This window comes from Gadus chalcogrammus, chromosome 9, assembly GCF_026213295.1.
Source record: "Gadus chalcogrammus isolate NIFS_2021 chromosome 9, NIFS_Gcha_1.0, whole genome shotgun sequence".
Taxonomy (NCBI): domain Eukaryota; kingdom Metazoa; phylum Chordata; class Actinopteri; order Gadiformes; family Gadidae; genus Gadus; species Gadus chalcogrammus.
Window position 1 is genome coordinate 3,304,289 of NC_079420.1, and position 22,085 is coordinate 3,326,373.

Consider the following 22,085-nt stretch of genomic DNA (forward strand, 5'->3'; position numbering starts at 1 on the left):
AACCAATCCTCCGAAAGAAAAGCCCTTAGTGACAGCTCGGAGCCTCCTCCGACATCATTAGTGTTGGAGAACTGTTCTGTGTTTGTCGACGGCTGGGGGGTGACCCTTCCCCTGCCCCCCGCCCCCCATTCAGGCCGGCACCAGCATCCTCTCCAACGCACACTGCAGGCGGTCCCAGTTCCGCCAGAACACGGCCAGGAAGCACACGCCCAGCACGGTGACCACCAGGTGGTGCCGGCTGCGCATGAGCGGCGCGGCGAACTTGGCGGCGGTCGACACGCACACCAGGAGGACGGTGACGATGGCCAGCATGATGTTGATGCTCTTGCCCAGCAGCACGCGGGCGTCGTGGTTCTCCAGCTGCACCGTCTGCTGCTGCTGCTGCTGCAGCTCCAGCTTGGAGACCCGCGTCTGGCACGACTCCAGCGCCTCCTGGTGGCGGGCAGAGGGACGGGAGAGAGACGGTTGAGACGGGGGTGAAGACGCTCGGACGGGGGGGGCGTCCCGGAGGGGCCTGACTGAAGGGAAGGACTGAGGCCCTGTCCCGCAGTTGTGCTTACATTTCATCTGGTTTACTCGAGACACCAGCAACGTTAGTTAACTTAATCTCTGCTTTACTTGCGGGCTTTATAGAGTGCAGAGTCGCAGAGCGATCAGAAGTATTGGTTTGATATAACCTGCACCACAGACTAAGTTGGCAGCGTTTATTTATCATAAAGTTTAAAGGTCAATAATGCCCCGATGGGGTGAGGTGTCCTGCTTAGGGATGCCTTCGTGTTGAATGCAGACATTGAAGTACGTAGCCACTACTACTTTCTGGCTAGGAGTCAATTCGGTCCACACAAAGCCAACATTTTAACAACCTTAAGATTGTGTCTGGCATCGCATCGCATCGCTGTACGGACAAGCAACATTTACATTTCTTGAAGCGATTACGTATAATCGTGACAGGATGCAGACCTCAGCAGTCAGCCAAAGAGTTCTGGGCGAGCGCATGTGCGACAGCATGAACTGAGGAGATGATAACGCCACTTCAGTAAGGATGGACAGTATAAGTCAACACTGCTGCCAGCGCTAGTACCGACGGAAACCTCAGACAGGAAAGCGTGGGTTGCAAAACATTATTAAAGATTACATTTAGCATTTTTGTGCTTTATTAAAGAATGAGATAGGGAGGAAGGTATTGGAGATAGTGGGGAGGAAATGCGGCAAAGGATAACGGATAGGAATCGAACTCGGGGCGCTGCGATCAGGACTAAGCCTTTATGGTGCTTGTCTACTCGCTGTGCCAACCGGGGAGACCCCTGTTGTAACATTGAATGTGGACCGGGCCTTACTGACTAGTGATGACCAGCTTTTGAGTGGCCGATTACCTTAGAAGAGCTCCAGACTGCAATAACCTCTTAGGAGGGGCGGTGTGTTTCCCCTGCGTACCTGTATGTCCCGCGCCCTCTCGTAGGCCTGGTAGGCCACGCGCTCCTCGATGCTGGACAGCTCCTGCTTCAGGTTGGACATCTCGTTCTGGTGCAGCTCCGTCAGGTCGTTGAGTTGGTCCTCCAGGCGCTCGTACCTGCCACACAACGCGGACGTTGTCAACATGCCGAGGTCGAAACGATTGTCCTCATTATCTATTCACCGTGAATGTCAATGTGTGGAACCAGGAGAGTGAACATATTTGAAGTACCAGTCCGATGCTACGGTGGCCGAAAAGGCGGCAGAAAATTGACTCTTTCTTTGAGGCGCACCGCAATTCACGTTATGACTTTCCTCCACAGCTGAAGTTGTGCAAAAGGCCATAAAAGCTTAGTTATGGTATGACATTGACGCAACGCAATGACCACGCAGTCGCTTCGACGGAGTCGTGAACCTGTTTCGGTTCTGCGTCGGGTTTTAGTGAGTGGACCAATCACAGCCCTTGCTGCTACGTCGCCTCGACGCACGGTGACATTTTTAGGAGGCGCACGTCAGGCCCTCTTCGGTGGACGCAAGGAGGGTCGGCAGGTGCGTGACGGGTCCGTACACCGCCTTGCGTTGCGTCGACGTGCAACCATAACAACTGAGCCTTAAGGCCCATTCACACCCTACGGCAAATACGGATACGGACCGTTTCGTCCGGTCCCGGAGGTGTTTCGTCCGTCAATGGGTCTGTCGCCTCTGAGCTTACGAATCCGGAGTGCTCCGGGAGAAACGGAGCAATACCACCGGAAATCGAGGCGGCAGTATAGAGTCAGAAGTCAGACCATTCGCGAAAATAGAGTAGCATAATATCTGATGAACATATATTGTATTTAACGTTTTATACTGATAATATTCTATATACCTGACCATTTTATTTTATAGTTCCCCTGCTTTGGCAATGAGTTGCAACTGGTCATTTAACAACATTTTGTGGAGATAATCTGCGGGTTGGGGAGGGGTGTCACATGCCACCGCCGCCTAGGCCTACACTTTTTGCACTTTTTTTTGCCGATTTCGTATATGACACAAAGCAAAATCATCTCTCCAGATGACATGTTTGCGAGTGTCGATGCCGTTCATTTGTGAAACGACAGTCACTGCCCTCTTAGAGGATTTATTGCGAAACATCCATAACAACGCTGAAACCGGACGGAGGCATGAAGGGCGGTTCCGGAGGCAACGTTTGGGGCGGACGGACGAATTCCGTCCGGATCCGGAGGTATGAATCGGCCTTTAGAGTGTCTCCGTGTCATAAGCTTCTTCCCGTGGGCCTACCTGTATCGCTCCTCCTGCAGCGTCTGGTTCAGCACGCCGTAGTCCCTCTGGAACTGCCCCTTGAACTCCCCCAGGTCCTCGTCCAGCTGGCTCTGAGCCTCGCGGATTTCCTTCACCTCCTCCAGCGTGGTGGCCAGTCGGCCCGCGCCCCCGCCCGCCGCGTCCTGTGCCTGCCCCGCCCCCGACGAGACCCCGCCGGCCCCCAGGAGGTTGCCGTTGCTGTCGGCCGACACCGAGGCGCTCCCGGACGAGCATTCGTCGTCGCTGGTGTACTTGGTTTTGGCCACCATGGACGTGCTGTTGCACAGGCCCTTGTCCGCCCCGTTGCCGCCGCCGCCGCCGCCGGCACCGCTGGGGAACGACGACGAGGTGGTGTCCATGGAGGTCTTGAGGTGGGAGATGTTGTCGGCGCTGCCGAACTTGTTCCTGATGAGGTTGGCGAACTCCCGGGGCTTGCTGAAGAAGAAGGGCGGCGAGAGAGAGACGCCCGGCCCGATGGTCTTGATCTTGTCCATGGTGGGGTGGCGCCCGCTGCCCGTCACGTCCCGCAGCAGTTCCTTCGGTGACTCGCGAGGTATGGTGCTGTGCTTGCCCGAGGAGGAGTGGTAGGCGTTGGCGGGGGAGGAGAACGCCGGGTGCTGGCCGGCGGTCGGGACGAAGATCTCGCTGTCCTTCATCTTGCGGTGGTACTGCTCAAGCTTCTTCTGCATCTGGGCGATGCTCTGCGCCGACTTCTGGTTCTTCTTCTCGAACACCTGCTTGATGCGGCCCACCTGCTGCTTGTCGGCGCTGTTCATCAGCTTCAGGTACTCGGCCAGGTTGTCGTCGCGCGCCGTCTGCTCGATCTTCAGCTGCTCCGTCACCATCAGCATCTTCTGCTGCAGGCTGTCCAGGCACGAGCGGCTGCGCACGATCTCCGGCGCCGCGCCCCCGGGACACGGCCCGTCGGGCTGGTCCAGCTCCAGGTTGTTCTCCGAGGAGCCGCGGCGCAGCGAGGCCGGGCCGCCCGGGACCATGCCCTCGCCCGTACGCTCCGCCTGCGGTGGGGGGGGGCATGAAGATATTAAGAACACGAAAGATATTATACATGTACATTTTAAACTGTGTGTGTGTGTGTGTGTGTGTGTGTGTGTGTGTGTGTGTGTGTGTGTGTGTGTGTGTGTGTGTGTGTCTTTCTGCCTATGTGTGTGTGTGTGTGTCTTTCTGTGAATGTGTGTGTCTTTCTGTGAATGTGTGTGTGTGTGTCTTTCTGCGTATGTGTGTGTGTGTTTTTCTGCGAATGTGTGTCTCTGTGAATGTGTGTCTCTGTACGTGTGCGTGTGCGTGTGCGTGCGTGCGTGTATTTGTATGCTTTATTAGAGTGAAGATAGAGAGGAAGGCATGGGAGATGGAGGGGAGGAGGTGCAGCAAATGACCACAGGAAGGACTCGAACCCGGGTCGCTGCGCTCAGGACCGAGCCTATGTGGTACCCGTTCTACCCAGTGAGCCACCGGGCACCCCTAGAGAGCGGGTTTTTAGACGCTTGAGACGCGAGGGGGATCTGAGGACCACACAACACTGGGGGGGATGATGGTATTAAACGAAGGCACAGTGGGGGGGGGGAATATATTAAATCCCCACCCCCGCTATTAAGAGTGGGGACTTGGAAGCGGAGTAGATTGCTCCCATTTCATTTGTCCACGGGTTCTGCATTCAAGCATTTCTCTATGGCAACTTCTTTCGCTGCATTATACTGCAGTAATGGCAACAGTGTGACCATATGGGTACGCAAGGCGTTCACATCTGTTACATTTTAGAGACACAAGCCTTATCCTATTTTGTTACGAGGATCAGATGACACAGTGAGAACATATGAACGCGGTCATTAGTGTGTGTGTGTGTGTGTGTGTGTGTGTGTGTGTGTGTGTGTGTGTGTGTGTGTGTGTGTGTGTGTGTGTGTATGTGGGGGGGGGGGGGGGGGTGGCGGGGGATGCAGGGCACACAAATAACTAGGTCACAAATAAAAACCCTGACCAAGCAGGAAATCCCCTTGCCAGACAGACTAACCCATTTTGAAGTATAGTGAGCACATAATCTCAAGGATCCACGGAAAAAAGTGCACAAATAGTGCACAATCAGCAAGTATCACTGAGGAACCAAACCACAGTGGGATGGAAACGAGGGGAGGGGAGTGGGGAGAGGGGAGAGGGGAGAGGGGAGAGGGGAGAGGGGAGAGGGGAGGACAAGATTTCAAATCAGAGCATCGGCAAAAAAAAAGAAGTGTCACAAAGGGTTTTGGTTTTAGGCCCAGTGTCGGGTGATGTAGAGGCATTGCTAATCCGTATTAGTAACCCTTCTGGTTTCAGCCACATGAACACACCACGTTGATCCGAACAGACTTAGGAGTTTTAGCTCTGCTTAGCATTTCCACGTCCGTGTAAAGTGGTTGCCCAATGACGCATGGCATTGGCCAGCCCCCTGAACACATCTCAGTGTTACATCTGGAGTCACTCCGCCATAGAAGGAGCCGTTATCACATGACTAGTCAGGTGAGCCAGAGAGAGACGCAACGAGTGGTCACACACAAACCAGCTGGGTAAGACATTCAGTGGGGCAGACAATGCTCAATAACACACAGTCACACGCGTACACACACACTAAGTCAAAGGAATTCTAATGGCCTCTGTTTTGCAGTAACTTCATACAGTGTGACAACCCGTGTTCCCTCACCATTAAACATCGCAAACAACCGCCAAAACTCACTGAATTATTTCCCTACCGAATAGTATCCAACATGGGACTAGTGAGCCAGAGTGTGATGGCATCCTCTGTGGCAGATGCATGTCGAGTTCTTCTCAATGAGCTAATCCCATTCTCCATTTCATCATACATGTTCCTCGCCTGTACTTCCCACTAAACCAACACACAAAGCATATAGGGTCATAGGGATTACATAACAAGATAAACAAGCAGAGTATTAGTCCTTACTGCGAGCGTGAACACAAGGAGTCTCTATATGGAGATTAACACACACACACACACACACACACACACACACACACACACACACACACACACACACACACACACACACACACACGCACACACACGCCCAGGCATTTGGATTCACTATTGTTCTAGCGTACGGTGTGAGGAGAAGTGGTGTTCAATCCCATTCAAGGTTCCACCCACGGCAGAAGACGGCGTAAGAACTTCACAAAAACATGAAACATTTTCAAAAGCATTCTCTCTTTCGTACCAACGTGGGGTGCACTCTGACGTCTCCTCCCTCCTCACAGTGGAAGGGAGGAACAAGCAGCCGTGTGGGCAGCTCAGCTTACACAGTGTCTTTGGGTTCAGTGTCTGATACAAAGAGCTGCCTGTTCAGCCGAGTGGCTAAAGCCACTGCTTTAACAGCGTGCTAGCCCAGTGCTGCTAAGCTGGCCACTTGGGTTCTTTCCCACCGTCCGACACCCGCTTTTACTTTGAAATGCTCTGCAGGCTTTGATGATTCTACAGGTGCCACTGCAGAATTGTTCTGTGGGTTGAATTGTTTACAGCATTACAAAGGGTATTTTTTCCTGGGCGGCCAATAAAAAAAATAACAATCATAGTAAGCCTGCAGCTGCAGATGGACCTAAACTTGAGTCAGAGGAAGGAAACTACAGATCGACTTTCACATTTTGCCCTGGCTATGGAAGCAAAATCCATAATTCTGTTTCCATTTGAGAATATCTGGGCTTTGTAGCTCTAGCCAACTGGACAATTGATTTAAAGGAGACAAAGAAAAAAAAAAGTTTTGAAAGCAGAGGCCGGCCTTAGCAAGTGCAGCTCAAATATCCCTTTAACGTAGTCCAGATGTTTATTTTTTTTTTTTGTTGGAATAATTCAAAGCAACAAAAATCCATGCAACCAATCCGAACACCGGCTAACAAACCGGAATCAGATTGCTTCACACTTCAGACCCCGTGGTCCTGATCACGTTCCCGCTTATGAAAATCAATGCACCGTGACTCGACGTTAGAGCAATCTCACAAAGTCTCTCCGGGTGAGTGCACCCGCTAAATGAATTAGCCTGACGCTGATGAAAATGACCTCCTAAATCTGCCGAGGAGCTGGCCTACTTCTCCCCCCCACCTCGGCACTCACAGATCACCACAGACGTGGCCCACGAGCCAGGCTCCGTTCACCCGGCCAGCTGCACTCCAAGGCAGAAGGGTGGGTGGATGCTTGAGGGACAGTCATCATCACACGGTCCCCTGGTGGTGTAGGGAGGTGGATGCAGGTGAGCAGGGACGTTAAGTGGCAGGTAAACACCGTCTATGAATACTGAAAGTGGCGGAGCCCGTTAATGAGAAGTGGCCCGACGAGACAGCCGGGTTCATCGCAGAAGCGCAGGTGCCAAAATGTGAATGTTCTTCCTCTTTGGTCACCCTCTGTATTTGAAGCATTAGCGTTAGCCTATAATTAAGCAGTGAAACTTATTTTTCTGTTCTACTTGATTTTTGCGTCTTTATTTAGGTTGTTTCATTGTATTGATTTCAATAAAATAAATAAAAGAACATTTCAAGATATATCAATGTTGTCATTCAAGGTAAGGCTAATCAACGTGTTAGATGTTGTCATTTGAACTTCGTATAAATTCATATTTCTCATGCCATGACATGGACCACAATGAATTTAGATTTAGACAATTCAGACATCTTCATTAACGAGTCTTTCTGCTAAAGCTACCCTGGCAAGAGTAGAGTTAAGAGACTGTGAACAAGAATAAACCGAATATCAAATTTATATTCAAAACATCCTATTGTGGATAAGCGGGCCGGCTTCGTAAACAGGAACCTATAACTCTAGAAAGTAAGGCTATAGTTTCCAAATACCAGTACCTAAGCTATAACATCTGTCTCTCCACGTCTGCATCTGGTCAGCATGCACTATGTTTAATGCTAAGCTAAAAAGTTAAAGAAAGGTAAACTTGAGTGTATCTTCTCGTCGTAAACCGTATTGCTATTGCCTCCCACCTATGTGATGCAGCTCGAGAACGTAAGGGTTAGGTCAATAAAGGGGGCATTTGAGGCTTAAAAACATGTGCAAGAAGGAAAAAGTGGGGGTGGCGGTGGTTCCCGAACCCTTGGAGACGGCCATGCGGTGAACCTGCCACACCATGACAGTGTTTCTGAGTGTTCCTGAAGGCTTCAGAGAGAGCGCTTCAGTGTTCCTGAAGGCTTCAGAGAGAGAGCTTCAGTGTTTCTGAAGGCTTCAGAGCGAGAGCTTCAGTGTTTCTGAAGGCTATATAGAGAGAGCTTCAGTGTTCCTTAAGGCTTCAGAGAGAGAGCCTCAGTGTTTCTGATGACTTCAGAGAGAGAGCTTCAGTGTTCCTGAAGGCTTCAGAGAGAGATTCTCAGTGTTTCTGAAGTAAGGACCTTTCGGTAGGTGTGTGTGTGTGTGTGTGTGTGTGTGTGTGTGTGTGTGTGTGTGTGTGTGTGTGTGTGTGTGTGTGTGTGTGTGTGTGTGTGTGTGTGTGTGTGTGTGTGTGTGTGTGTGTGTGTGTGTGTGTGTGTGCATGTAGCCACATCCTTGCGCAACACGTCTGACTCGTCAGAATCCAAACAGTGATTCAGCTCAGTCATGTCCTGCCAGCTTGCTTAAGTGACCTGTGAACAATAGAGTGGTTGCTAATCATGCAGAACTCAACTTCCACTCGTGAGTTCTACAGAGGGCTTGGCTGGCTGTGGTGCTTATTGTGAACGAAAGAATAGAACCACGACATCCACTCCCACCTATGCATATCCTAAGTGGTCCTTAATGACGCGTCTTAAATCCACTGCAGCTTCCTTTGGACTGAACTATAAAGCATCTCCTCAATAGCGATACAGTTGTTGTATTTTCTCGATGGATGGCTGCTGGCTAGTGGTGATCGAGTCTGACACCTCTTTGGGACTCCTAAACTGAACATCTGGTCCATCAGATGTTGAGGCAAACCCCGCCACCACCCGAGACATTAATTCATGCGCAAATCAATTTATCCGACATTCAACAATTACAAGTGATGAGTGTAAAATGAGCGGATGTCAAGGCTCAGGTCTTGAGGTGTGCCAGGTTTGCTAACAAGTCAGGGCTGCATTTACATACTTACACAAGCCTGCTGTTGACTGACTCACCGACAGATACTGTGTCACAGACACATGAAAAAATTGTTGCGTGTAACACATGCCAGGAGAGAGAAACTAGAGCAGGAGCGAGGGACATACAGACGGATGAACAGCTGTGAGGAGAGAAATTCCAGAGACAGAGAGACAGCAAGAGGGTGTTTGAGAAAAAGAGAGAGAGAGAGAGAGAGCGAGAGAGATGTCTCTCACAGGCAGCAGGCTCCAGTAAATCAGCGGGGGCCTTGTCCTGGGCCCCATTGTTGTAGTGCTACTCACCAGCACTGTCAGAATGATTGATACAGGCTAGTCAAATCTCTGGGCTACTCACCCCCTCACACCCCATCCCTCTGCATGTGCCCCCTCCCGAACGGGGGTTCACTACACTACACTGGCCCAGTTGACCCACTTAACGCATACAGCGCAAGTCCTGTACCATGACCTATTTAAATCTGGCCCCTGACCCCCCCCCCCCCCCCCCACATAAATGCCCAACAACACTAGCATGGCTAGCTTAGGGAAGGGGGACAGCGGGCACTGGTGGCCCCGCACGCACGGCACTTGAGAAAGCGTAACACATCTCAACCTCACTTGAACCTGGTTGTGGAAGCAGGCGAAGTCCAGAAGGACGATGAAAGAAACGGCACAAGACAATGCTTATCTTGTCCTGCAGTGTCCTCTCTGATCAAGCATCCGAGTGATTGGTGAATGGACCTGCCTATGCAAAGGGTAACTTGTATGCAAATTGAATGCAGTGAGATGGTAAATGAGTTTTACAGACTACAGCTCCAAAAATGTGCATGAGCAATTCATTTCAGGATGAGGGGGTTCAAGAACAACAGGATGGTTTGGGTCTTTGTCCTTAAAGGAAAGCTGTTTTTGAAGCGACAAACACAACTTCTTCAAAATCATATCCAAACTCATGATACTCAACGCACGACAGTCAAAGTGCATGAGGGCACAATTATAAACTTTCAAAGGGAATGGGGAAGCGGAGTGCATTTGGGTGAACGCGGAGTGTATATGGTCCTCTTGCACGCTGTCGCTTTCCATTTCACACCAACTCTCTGGCCAGGGAACACGGAGAGATGGAACCAAACTGTCCCTTAAGCAGAGAGCAGACACACAAAGGGGGGCCAAGAGGAAGAGACCTGCTGTGCTTATTTGTATTCCCTCCAGCTGATCCTCATAGAGATACGCTCACACTCAAATAGGAGAGAGAGAGAGAGAGAGAGAGAGAGAGAGAGAGACATACAAAGAGACAAACCACCCGACCAGGTTATGTCAGAGAACCGACACAACCGGATATTCCTCTCCCTCTTTCACTTTACATCTGGCACGCATTCTGCTCTCATTAAATTAAGCAGGTGATATTTGTCCCCAAATGCAATAAGTACACAATTTGTCAGAGGTGAAAATAAGACGGTCGCATCAAGGCAAACATTAGCAAAGCCTTTAGAGAGAGCAAGCAACATTTGGAACAGGAGTGCCTTCAGTCTCGCCGAGTAACTCCCGACTGAGGCTTTGTCGACCGAGCCTCAAATGATAATTACTAACATTAGACAATTTCCGCAGTCTTTTTGGTAATCCGTAAGAAGGGTAGATGCCCGCACAGACACAGAAAAAAGCAAAAAATGTGCATCTTTTGTTTTGCTGTCAAATTTCCTTTTAGATAAATCCAAGCACTTCAGGGAAGCAAGTTGCGTTAAGAGGGTTTTCACATTACCTCATACTTACAAGCTTGTCCAAGTACCGATCAATAGGACATTAACACCAACAATGACAGCCTCCCTCCCAGGACTGAGCCAGCATTGATTGGAATTAAATTAAGATAAATACGCAGCCGTCTTCAATGTTCAATGGTTCAAAGTAAGATGTTGTGAACACGACTATCACAGAAAAGCTCAACAGACAAACGTTTCAGAAATTGTCCAATAGGTCTGAAAGATAACTTCTAGACTTTTGAGAATATTTCTTAACTTGAAGTACACTTATTTAACAACATTACTATCATAACATCCTTCCAAAAGTTAAGGTTGTGGGAAAAGCACTGGCTGACATATACAAATAGTATTGAAAATCTTAAATGTACTCAGTTTGGATTGTTGGGCTACTGATTTTTTTCTCATACAGTGATCAATAATATAAATGAATTTTATTTATGATCATCGAGGATTATCATGATAGGAATTTACACTTCAACCAGCGAAAAACAGGTTCAACAAAGACAGTTGAAGGCTCAAAACAATTATGATTTCATTTCTAAATCATGAGCTAGCACTACCCGATCATAGAAACTCATAAACATATTAGCTAGCTAAATAAATTAATGAGATAATTGTCGGTTTAAGCTATACAAGGACCCCGGGGGTTCAAGGTACAGACTGGACAATAAGCCATTCAAAGTACAGTCGGATCATTGTTAGACCTCTCACTCACTGTCTATACTGTACATCTGACAGTGGGTTGGGGGGAATGCGGTTTATGCAATCTGAAAACGGAAAGCATGGTCAGAGATCATTCAAGACTATCGTTCCCTCTTGTGAATGGTACCAGAACGTCTAGTGAACCGCACAGCGAGGCTTTCTGGCACCTGAATTAGGCTAAATACTGCAGTGCATTCATTGGTTACAGTGGTGAAGGTGGGATAGGGACAACTTGGGACACCGGCTTGCCCACCACCGTAGAACAACGCCTCAGCCATAAGGCACGATAGATAGTAGACGGTCAGATTCTGATGAAATACAAGACAAACCTGAGCAATTTGCACATCATTCCTGCCTGACTGGCTAGATAATGGCTCATGTTATTACCAACTCTGCTGCGGACGCCGGCTGCTACGCGACACGTTACCGCATATCGGGCGGCGGAGGACTCGCCATTGACAGAATATTTCACTAATTTGGGGATACTTCCTACATTTTAAAGTATAAACATGTATATCATGCCGGTCGGGTGTATAAACGTCTTATTTAACAAGTCTTACCAGATCCCGTTAAAAACAGTGAATGGTCGTCAAGACAGAGAAAAGCCCAACAGTAGGCTAGTGTGTGATCCACGGACACCCTCACGTTACATGTAATGAGGTTTATTACACTACAACAACTTTAGGGTACGCGATGTTTTGATCTGCTTTCATGACGGCGAACGATATGTTACACGCTCATCACAGGCACAACATATCGAATATAATTGAACGACATGGGTTAAGACGATAAGAAAGACTCAAGTCATCCAAATTAAGGTGGAGCTGTTGCGATAAGTAGACGCTGCAGCTGTTGGGTTAACACCGGGAATGGGAAAACACCATCGCATGCTACTGTACTGGGTACTGTACTGGGTACTGTACTGGGCATGCAGTACAGCACTACTACAAAATAAAGGTGCACTCACCGTCTGCCCGCTGAGGTATTTCTCTTCCTCAGCCAAACTTCGCACAGATACGTTGGCGCTGGGCATTGTCCCGGCTTGGATCCACATTAAAGAGAATTTGAAGGAAATACTCAATGTATCGACGGTCTTGAACTCATGTCGACCTCTCTCATAATGTCCACTGTGGCCAACATTCAACACAAAAAACAATGAAAAGCAAACTCCGCCCTCATGGCTCTGCCGAGTCGATGGGGCGAGGGGAGGGCGGAGTTAACTCTTTCACTCTCCCTCCCGTCCCGTAAATAAAGCCATATGTAGAGCATTTATGCAGGCTCTGATGTAGACCTGTGGTCAAATATTATGCAAACATTATTGAATACATTTATTGCTACTCCTGAGCAGCTCTACCTTTAATTTGCAAGGTATTCAAATCCATAATTATAATGTAAATACTTGAATATAAACTACAAATCCTACTGCATATAAACCTGCTTTAGGCCTAAGTAGTATGGAATCATACTGCATTTATCCTGTTTTTCTCGAACTAACGACATCATCTCTGAGATTCCTAGAAAACTTATCAGGATAAAAAAAAAAAGAGAAAGAGAAGCCCTTATTCACTTGAGAGCTCGAGTTCAGGGAAGAAAACAAGTCCTGCCTGTTCAGTTGAATCCAGTGTTATTTTGGTTGGAGACCAAAACATGGAGACAGTGGGAGATACTGTATGGTATTATTAGTTTGTCAACTTCGCAGGCCTCCAAGGACTTTTCAGTGGTTCAGCCCGAAAGCCCATTCTGACATAATCTGGCATGTAGCATGTAACTCAACAGACACTGCTGTAATCATATAGAATCGCTGGGGGGTCAGGCTGATAAGCAGCAGAAACCCGATAATTATTCATTAAGAAAAACATATACAATGTACATGTATTTGGAAATATTTCCTTGACGTTAACGCCAGGGACCATGGCAGTTAAGAGCTCTATGTAAGTCTCACAACCAGTTTCGATTAAAAAACAACATTTTTATCAAAATGTTTTGGAAATTCATAATTTTGGAAATATAAATGAATGCCCACATCCCCACCAATTGGTTGGGGAAGACATACATTTCCAAAATTGACAGGTTCACCAATCGTAAATAGAAACAATAAAATAAAATAAAGTAAGAGAAACCGTAATAATACAGCTAGATTTGGAATGTGTACATTACATACTGTTCTGCAAGCTTTTTATCATTGTCTCTTGACAGCTCTATCATATTCAACCAAAAAGATTTTCTGGCTTCCACAGTTCCTGGTCGAGCCTTAAGTTGTGCAGTTATATGTTCAAGGTTGACAAGGCTGTGGATCCAGAATGATTTCATGCATGGCTTAAGCCTTGTAGTAGAGGTTTGAGAGATAGACCAAATAATAGTGGCGAAAGTGGACTGCCCAGTCTCGTTCCACGTTGCAGTGGAAATGGGGAAGAGATTATGTCAACCGTTGGGACACTTGCAAAGGTAGACTGATATTGTGCCTTGATCATTGAAGGGACAATTAAGCCCAAATCCAAAACATTGTAATACTGCCCACGTATTTTACCACTCCATCGAAAGCTTTTTCTGCACTGAGTGAAAATACTGCACAAGGATTTGGGCGAGTGTCTGCAACATTTATTATATGCAGCAGCCGTCGCATCCTACAAGGCATCCCACGTCGCATGAAACAAGGCATCCCTTGATAAAGCCTGTTTGGTCTTCATTGGTTAGAGTATGAATAGCACATAGGGCAAGAGCTTTGGCATACATGTCGCACCTGATTAAGGACATTGGCTTGTAACTGGAGCATTCAAGGGGTCCATTTACTTCTTTCAGTAGAAAAATGATCAGTGCTGATCTCTGTGAAATGTCCCAGTCTTAATTGCAAAATTCAGAGCTCAGCAAAAGTGTACCCAAAGAGTCCCAAAGTCCTAAATATAGCTAAAGGGGAAGGCCGTCGAAGCCTGGCGATTTGCCTCTGTCTAGCTATTTTAGAGCTCTGTGCAGCTCACCAAGTTCTTGTTCGACATCCAAACAATCTTGGTCGGTCTTCGAGCTAGAGGGTAATTCTCATTTATCCAAATAATTTGAGATAACCATTGAACTCAATTTCAGATTTGTAAGAATTTGCAAAAAACGTTTTCAGATTGTCACTGATGGTCTGAAGAGTTGTACAATTGTCATTAGCTGTTTATTTCTGTGATATGTACCTTAGTCACACAATATTTACGCATTGGTGCCAGCAGATGACAAGAGCGCTCTGATTCAAAGTAGTACTTCTCCCTGGTTCCATGCAGGATCAATTCTCCCTTTGATGAGTTTTTTTGTGTTGTATTGTTCTTTCAGAAATGAAAGCCGGGCAGCCTTATGATCTGAGAAGTTATGCTTTTGTACATTTTGTAGTGATTCGGTTTTCACTTCTAGATTTTTGATCTGGTAAGCCTTTGTTTTAGCTAGGTTTGAAGAAAATTAAACACAAAAACCCAGGATGAAACATTTTGTTGTCTCCCATAGCAATAAGTTAAGGCATCCACTTGCATTAATATCTTGGATATTTAGTAGCTGGTGATTGAACAAGCTGAGGAATTCTTAATTAGTTAATACGGATGTCATCAGCAGCCTTCTGGGGGCCCTTGACTTTGTATTGGGAATTTCAATGTTGCATGCTAAGTGATCAGATAATAGAATAGGCCATAAAGTAATGGATCAATTCCCTGGAAATAAGCCTTGGCTAACAAAAATTGAATATCTTGGAAAATGTCTGGAGTAAAACGTTCAATCTTTACTGGTGGTATTCTCTACATGCCAGATTATTTGATTGTTTGATAAGCGTATTCAAGAAGTTGGAAGAAAGAATAGCCGTTGCATGTGGATTCGATTTATCCAACCCACCCAATGGACTGTAGCAAATATATATCCATCCATCATACATCTAGATGGACACTACCACTTGTGACGTCACTACAACAACGGAAAAGGCCGATTTTATGAGGGCTTTTAATAGCTTATCACACCTGGTGTGCATATCACCTCTTTTCAGCCCAGTACATAGCGCCTGTCTTCATGGGCCGCCAACTGGATTTAGTCTACTTGAAATGGGTCTATTTACCAGCTGCAGCTACTTCCTCAAGTTCAGTGCTCATCTCTTTTACTGCTTCATTTGTCTTTCATATGTCTCTCCTTATATTACATAGTGCAGGAGGCAGAAACCTTAAGGAACAAAAGTGATCCATCCTTCCAGGGATTGGTATGAGCGAAAAGTGAAGTTAGTTAATCGACAGACATTTAGGCAAGGCAAAAAAACACTAGTTGAGCAGTAGTGTGAAAGCACCCTTTAAAAAAACAAGGCTGTTTTAATTTGCCACCACGAACAGTTGGACAAGAGAAATGTCAAACCCATGGCGACAAAGTCAAGTTGCGTGTGTGGGACATTAATCCACAGTCCCAAAATGAACTTATATTGTATGAGGTGCTGTTCGTTGGTCATTCTGAAGTAATGCCCAAGAAAAAAAATAGGTTCACCTTAGAGCATTGTGTATTTAGTTATAAGTTGGATCAGCACATCCTGGTGGATCCTCAGCTATTTCTAGTCACAACACAATACTTTAAATAATGCTTCACAATATGAATAATAGAGGTCCTCTACCTCAGCTGACATATTGACTATCATTTGTTAAATAAGTCAGAATTTATTCCGACATTTTGACTGAATAAATCCTGTTCACCGACAGCCCTAACGCAGAGACTGTTTTCTCTCAATTAATTTTGATCAGAAGTGATGGCCACGGTAACAGATGAGACAGTGAGTGCTGATCTCTTTACAGTCTGGGGGTCATTTGTACCCCTGTCAGGTCCTCCATAACAGCTCCGCCAATCAGTTGCCTTCCACCAAAGATGCCTCGTCTGGTAACCGGCCTGGTCTGGTAACATCCTGCACAACTTCTGCATTTGTGCTTGATTTTTAAAGGGTTAGCCAATATTTGTCCTAAAAAAAATATTGTTTACAAAATGGATTATTGCGCTATGTAGGCCTACAAACTATAATGGTAACAGCAACATTAACAAAAATAGGTCACGACACATACAACCCCAAACCTGAATGACCTCAAATCCCAGCTTTGGCAACACAGCAAAGGATTAAAATCAGAAAGAAAATCTCCTTTACAATAACCTAAAAAGAACCTCCGGGCCTTTGGTGTTTCAGATAAGCTTGTTGTTATCCTTTTGTCCCCGGCATTACAATGCTGAGCCTGGTTCATATCTTCCTCTACATCTACCTACCTCCCTGCAGAGAACACATTGAGAAGGTCTTCATAAATACTACTAGAATAAGGGCAAATACGGTAGTTATCCATCTGAAACACTCACCTGTACTGGGCTTCACTCTTGTTCACTCATCATACAGTTTTTTCACCACTCACTGTCTCATCTGTGACTGTGGCTATCACTTCTGATCAAAATGAACACATAAGAAACAATCACCTTAAAACAAGACATCACAACCGTGCTTGGCATTTCAGTTTTAGGGCAGCATTTATCCAATAACCATATGACTCCTTGAATGGCCATCAATGTAATATGTTTTAACACTAATAAGCACACTGAAAACCTTTTATTCCTCAAGCCTAGTAGAGACTTCTGACTTAAAAGTGTCGAGATCTGTTTGGAAGCAGTGACAATGTGACCATCTACATTTGTCCATTTCAAGTCGGGATAGTTCTATTGTCTATACTGCTGCCTCATGCTCCATCATTTTAGCTGATGAGACTTTCTTATTTAGAAAATGGTGTATAAAACAAATTCTTTGCTTTTTTTTAACTTTTAGCATTTTTCACAGCTCATATATTTAGAATATATGTTAAAACTACCAACTAGCAGTATTAAAGGTAACAGTATATAAATTATACTTAGCCGACAGGTGCTGGGTTGTAGCGAGTACTTGGTGTAGAAATGGCAAATATTTTCTCGGCCTTTTCTTATTTGGACACAGTTGCAAATTTGAAGTAGAACACAGTTTATTATGCAACGAAAAGCTTGTCTTGAGGTACAAAGATGTTTTTGGGGAAATGCAATAGAAAATTAGGCCTTGAGTGTCAGTATGTTTTATGAATGGACTGCCTGAAGTAGACCAAGATCTAGGTAAAATAGCACATATGATGACATAAATGATGGTGAGGTTGCAAATGCCAATCCTGAGCGTACTGCCAGATGCCCTCCCGGACTCAACTTCCAAATAGCAATTGTGCACTTTCAGATGTGTTCATCGTGCAGACATTTTATCGCTAACAATCTAATATTGTCATATTGCACACCCCTAACTGTACTCCATGCATACACAGCCATAGAGGTTTACAAACTGCATAACTGCAGTCTCTGCAGCAAACATCAGAACTTTCCACTGAGAAGCCAATAAAAACCAAGGCATCAATAAGAGAATAACCAGCACCTCACCTTGAGTCGAACGATTGAAGATCTTGTAGTCCTTCAATCATCTTCTGGTTTCAAGACACATCCAACAGACTTACCTTGAGATGATCTGATCGTTTGTGGCTATGGTTTTTTGCACAATTCCTTTCATTGTGACTATGCATTGCAAGGCCCTACATGTACGAAAGTTAACATTTAACAATACAAATAAGGGAAACCATTGTACCATGTTGTCTCACAACAAATCTGAACCTAAACTATGAACTCCTTCAATGCAAAATACTGACAATTGACAAATTAGATAATTCCCGGTATAAACTATACGGACCAAAAAGATAATTTACACCAAGCATAATCATAAGGTGAAGAGACAGAAGTGTGCAAGGTAGGAATATTTTAGAGTTCCAGAAGTCGTACCAAACAATCTTCCTGATTTAAAGATTGAATATGCCCCCTTGCATTTCAAATCCTTTTGTCCACATTTCCACTAATCTGCAAAACATTGCATCTACTTTTCCATAAGTGTTGTCTGACTGATGAGGTGTGTGGTTTGAGGGTGACAAGAGATGCACAGTAGGCTACAGTGATGACTGAGATCTACAGTTATGTAGATGAGCACTCTCAGAAGAATAAAAGTGTTCAAGAGGCCATCATAACATCAATTACATTAACTGAAATGTCCTTCCAAACTGACAGGGATTCCCCAAGGAGAAACAGCAAGGACAAGATGTGAGAAATCTTCCTCGGTGACTAGAAGACAACTGAGGTCTTACACCAGAGAACCCGTTTCAATTCCCATCTACATATCTCTTGATGTCCCAGTGATGGTTACTTTACCTCCTAAAGTGAAAGACAGCACAACTTCAGTTTCAAGAGGAAAACAGTATGGATGGTTCCCACGTTGTTTCAGATTCTTCTATTCACTACTTGAATCTCATTGGAATTCACCAGCCATCTAGCTTGACAGAGTTCTGAACCTCATTTTCCTTGGCCAGGACATCAAGGATCTTGTAACGAGTACCCATTGCCAGGCCAAACCCAGTCCACAAATACCAGGTTTAACCCTGGTCCTAGGTGCCAGGTCGAATCCGGCCACAAATGTAGTACCCATCGTAAGGTCCCATCCCAGGCCCCTCTCAAATGTTGCACCCTATGCCAGTTTCAACGGGGGCCACATTTCGTGTCCTATTCCAAATCCGAGACCTTGACACACAGTACCCAATGCCAGTTCAAACCCTGGCCACACATAAATGACCACCTGCTCACTGAGCGGCTTTGAGCTATAGAACTTTTAAAATTAATTACGTTTTAATTGCACTTTTAATTAAGTTGTGAGATACGTAATGTACTTTGTAATGTAATAAAAAAGTTAGAGTTTACACAATATTAAAAACACCTAATTAAATAATCGATATCGAATAATTATTGTTCCCCTGCGATAAAGCTGATTTAACCTGATGGTTAAAGTGGGACCATCAAGTACAATCTCTCAACCTAGATTTAGAGAGATTAAAAAATTCACAAACGAACATGCACGCTGTCAAGATTGACTCAACGTCTCTGAGGTTGACGTTATTGCAGTCCTGCAGTTTCCTGACTAAGAAGCCTTCACAGAAAAACTTTTGGGTACTCCAGCCCAAAGACGCAAGCCTTGCTAAGGTATTGGACTATTGGATGATCTGAAGACCGATCCCATCAGAAAGATCCCAACCAGGACCTTTTTTAAACTGAATTCATGTGGATCTCCAGCTGGGGATGCAGAGAAACCCTCGCTAAGGCTTCGCTATATATGGAGGAGAATGTTGAAACGTGCACGGTTCTCTGGAGCAAGACCAAGGTTTTGATGAAGTCGATGGATTAGGAGCATCTTGCCCCTGGTGTTTTCAGCTTTGAGAATCGCTGTCACTATCTTCAAGGACGTTCATGCAGCTGATGTCACAAGGGCTTATTCAACACTTGCTTTCCCCCCAGGGGGAACGTCAAAAGAAGTGTAGACTGCAGACACCACTGTATTCTAATATGAATATCAGGTCACTCAGATGATCACACGTCGGTCACACTCAGATGATCATTCGTAAGGCCATACTCATGTGATATAGATGTAGATATCAGTAATGTATTGTGAAATCAGACAGAGGAAATGTTGAACATTTTTGGTTGAACCCACAGAAATCCAGCACTATATTTACACCTTACGCCAGAACCCATACTTGCAACACTTGCAAAAAATACTTGCAAAAAACAGAAGTGTTGTTTTGAGCATTTTCCATGCTCAAAACAAAACCCTTAATATTCAAATCCACCTGCAGCTACAGGTTGAATCCGCCAACCAGGAAGACGTCAAACATGAACATCAAAAAAGCCTAGAAACGTATTGACTTAGTAAAGTAATTAATTTACTTACTTTCTTATTCATATTTTAATTGTGTGACTCATAAAGACGGCTGGTTCTTCTTCATAGTTGATCTGTGAAGGAATGGAAGTAGATTAGTTTCAGAGCTCAAATAAGTGCTTTATTCGATTATGTGCAGCAATTACTATATCTACCGTTAATTCATAATATTCAATCTCCCCAATCTTTGGAATGCATCTACACCTATATTTTGGTATCAGAAAATTTGTTGATTGGACTCATTCAACTAGATTATTATAATAGTCTATATAAACGAGCCAGACAACATTAACCTATAGAAACTATTCAAAATGTTAAAGTTAATGGATTTTTTTTCACTTGATTGCTAAGAAACAGCTTTGATCTTTATGGTATAGGTGGCCTGCGTGTTGAAATAAAAATAAACTAATGACAGATTAGATGTGACAATATAATAGTTTAAAATAGGTGACAAATAGCAGCGCGAACCAACACAATCAATTATTAGTAGTGTTCAGAAATTAAATTTTAGAAGTAGGCCTCGGCCTAACTCACCTTAGGTCCGGAGAAGTAGGTTCGCTTCGAAATGTCTTTGTAACCAGTGAAACAGAGGGACTGAAGTGATCCATGGGACGCCCTTGTTGCAACAGGTGAGCTAAGCCAAGGGAAGGTGATGGTGAACTAATTATTCTAACTAAATGCAGGGGCGGCACCTCTGTTTGCCTTGTTAACAAGACGAGCTAGTCTACTTGGAGTGTAATTTTTTCGAAACATCTTGGCCATCCGTCAAGTGCATCACATGTTCTGCGAGATTTTATCTTTGCCTGCCCGCCTTCAACTATGAACAGCTTTCAGACGGCTGGTTTCAGGCAACTTTCTCACCCATCAGAGCATCTCTTTGATTGGCTTGAGCAATCCATCCTGTCGTCACTTGTCAATCACACAGGTTAGTGAACGCAACCCGTCAATTGGCAAGCAACGGAGTGAGTGAGTTTGAGTTTATTTTCCAAGTATTGCTATTGTTTGATAGAAAATCCTATCTAAATCATATTTTTATGACAGGTTGGGCTAAGGGTATCGAACTTAAGGATCTAACAGGTATCATATCAAATACCTTGGCTGGGACATCAACATGGACCTATAGAGAAAGGATGTGACCCTAACCATTGAGAATGTCCTTCCCAGTGCCTATGACGCTGGCTTCCTGCACGCTCACTTTACAAATGTAGCTAGCGTGTTTGACATAACATGCTATATTCTAGTCGGCTACAAAAATATATTATATAAATAGTAAAGAACAGATTTTGATACTCATGTAATCATTAAGTAAATTCATGACAACATTACACATTGTATGGTATTTTTTTTAATTTCCAAATGACTTGATGTTTAGTAACATTAATTTCTCCACATGATGGAAACCCGGTACAAGCAACTATTGCCCGTGATATCTCTTCAGTTTGTTTTATGTACATATAGTATACATAATTACTGCAGATCCATGTAATATCTAATTCTTTCACTTATTATGCAGACCCTATATCCTTTGGATTGGTGCGCAAACAAGATAAAGGTTTTAACCTTTTACAATAACAATAGCTCCTGCAAAATCAGTTCACATTATGCCAATGATTTTACTGAAAAAAAGGGGAGGGAGGGGGAAAGCCCAACAATATTGGAAATCAATAAAAAGCGACGACTCTCCTTCGATCAAAATACCAACAAGTTCAGCAAAAAATGAATACAGAGAGCATGTGAAGCATAAAAATACTATGTACAATAATAATATTATAAAAAAAAAAAGATCACTCTACTCATAAGAGTTCATCGCTGAATGAAGGGCTAAAGAAAGGCTTTCTCGTCACAGTCGCGTGTGTGTGTGTGTGTGTGTGTGTGTGTGTGTGTGTGTGTGTGTGTGTGTGTGTGTGTGTGTGTGTGTGTGTGTGTGTGTGTGTGTGTGTGTGTGTGTGTGTGTGTGTGTGTGTGTGTGTGTGTGTGTTCTCTCCGCCCTCACGGCCCCCCCCATGGTGAAGGAGTGA

The 22,085-nt window shown here is 45.0% G+C and overlaps 1 protein-coding gene across 5 annotated transcripts; it reads right to left on the reverse strand.

Moving 5' to 3' along the window:
* Positions 1-118: 118 nt before the first annotated feature.
* On the reverse strand, positions 119-20,120 carry LOC130389450 (transmembrane and coiled-coil domain protein 3-like). Of its 5 annotated transcripts, none has more exons than XM_056599245.1 (4): positions 20,080-20,120; positions 2,734-3,770; positions 1,435-1,570; positions 119-432 (listed from the first exon to the last, which is right to left on the reverse strand). In XM_056599245.1, the coding sequence occupies exons 1-4, from the start codon at positions 20,089-20,091 to the stop codon at positions 130-132; spliced, it is 1,488 nt and encodes a 495-aa protein (XP_056455220.1). In that variant the 5' UTR covers positions 20,092-20,120; the 3' UTR covers positions 119-129. The 5 variants fall into 5 exon arrangements, with proteins under 5 accessions (XP_056455220.1, XP_056455222.1, XP_056455221.1 ...); XM_056599247.1 differs by lacking the exon at positions 20,080-20,120 and adding an exon at positions 18,513-18,532; XM_056599246.1 differs by lacking the exon at positions 20,080-20,120 and adding an exon at positions 16,617-16,751.
* Between the last annotated feature and the right edge of the window lie 1,965 nt (positions 20,121-22,085).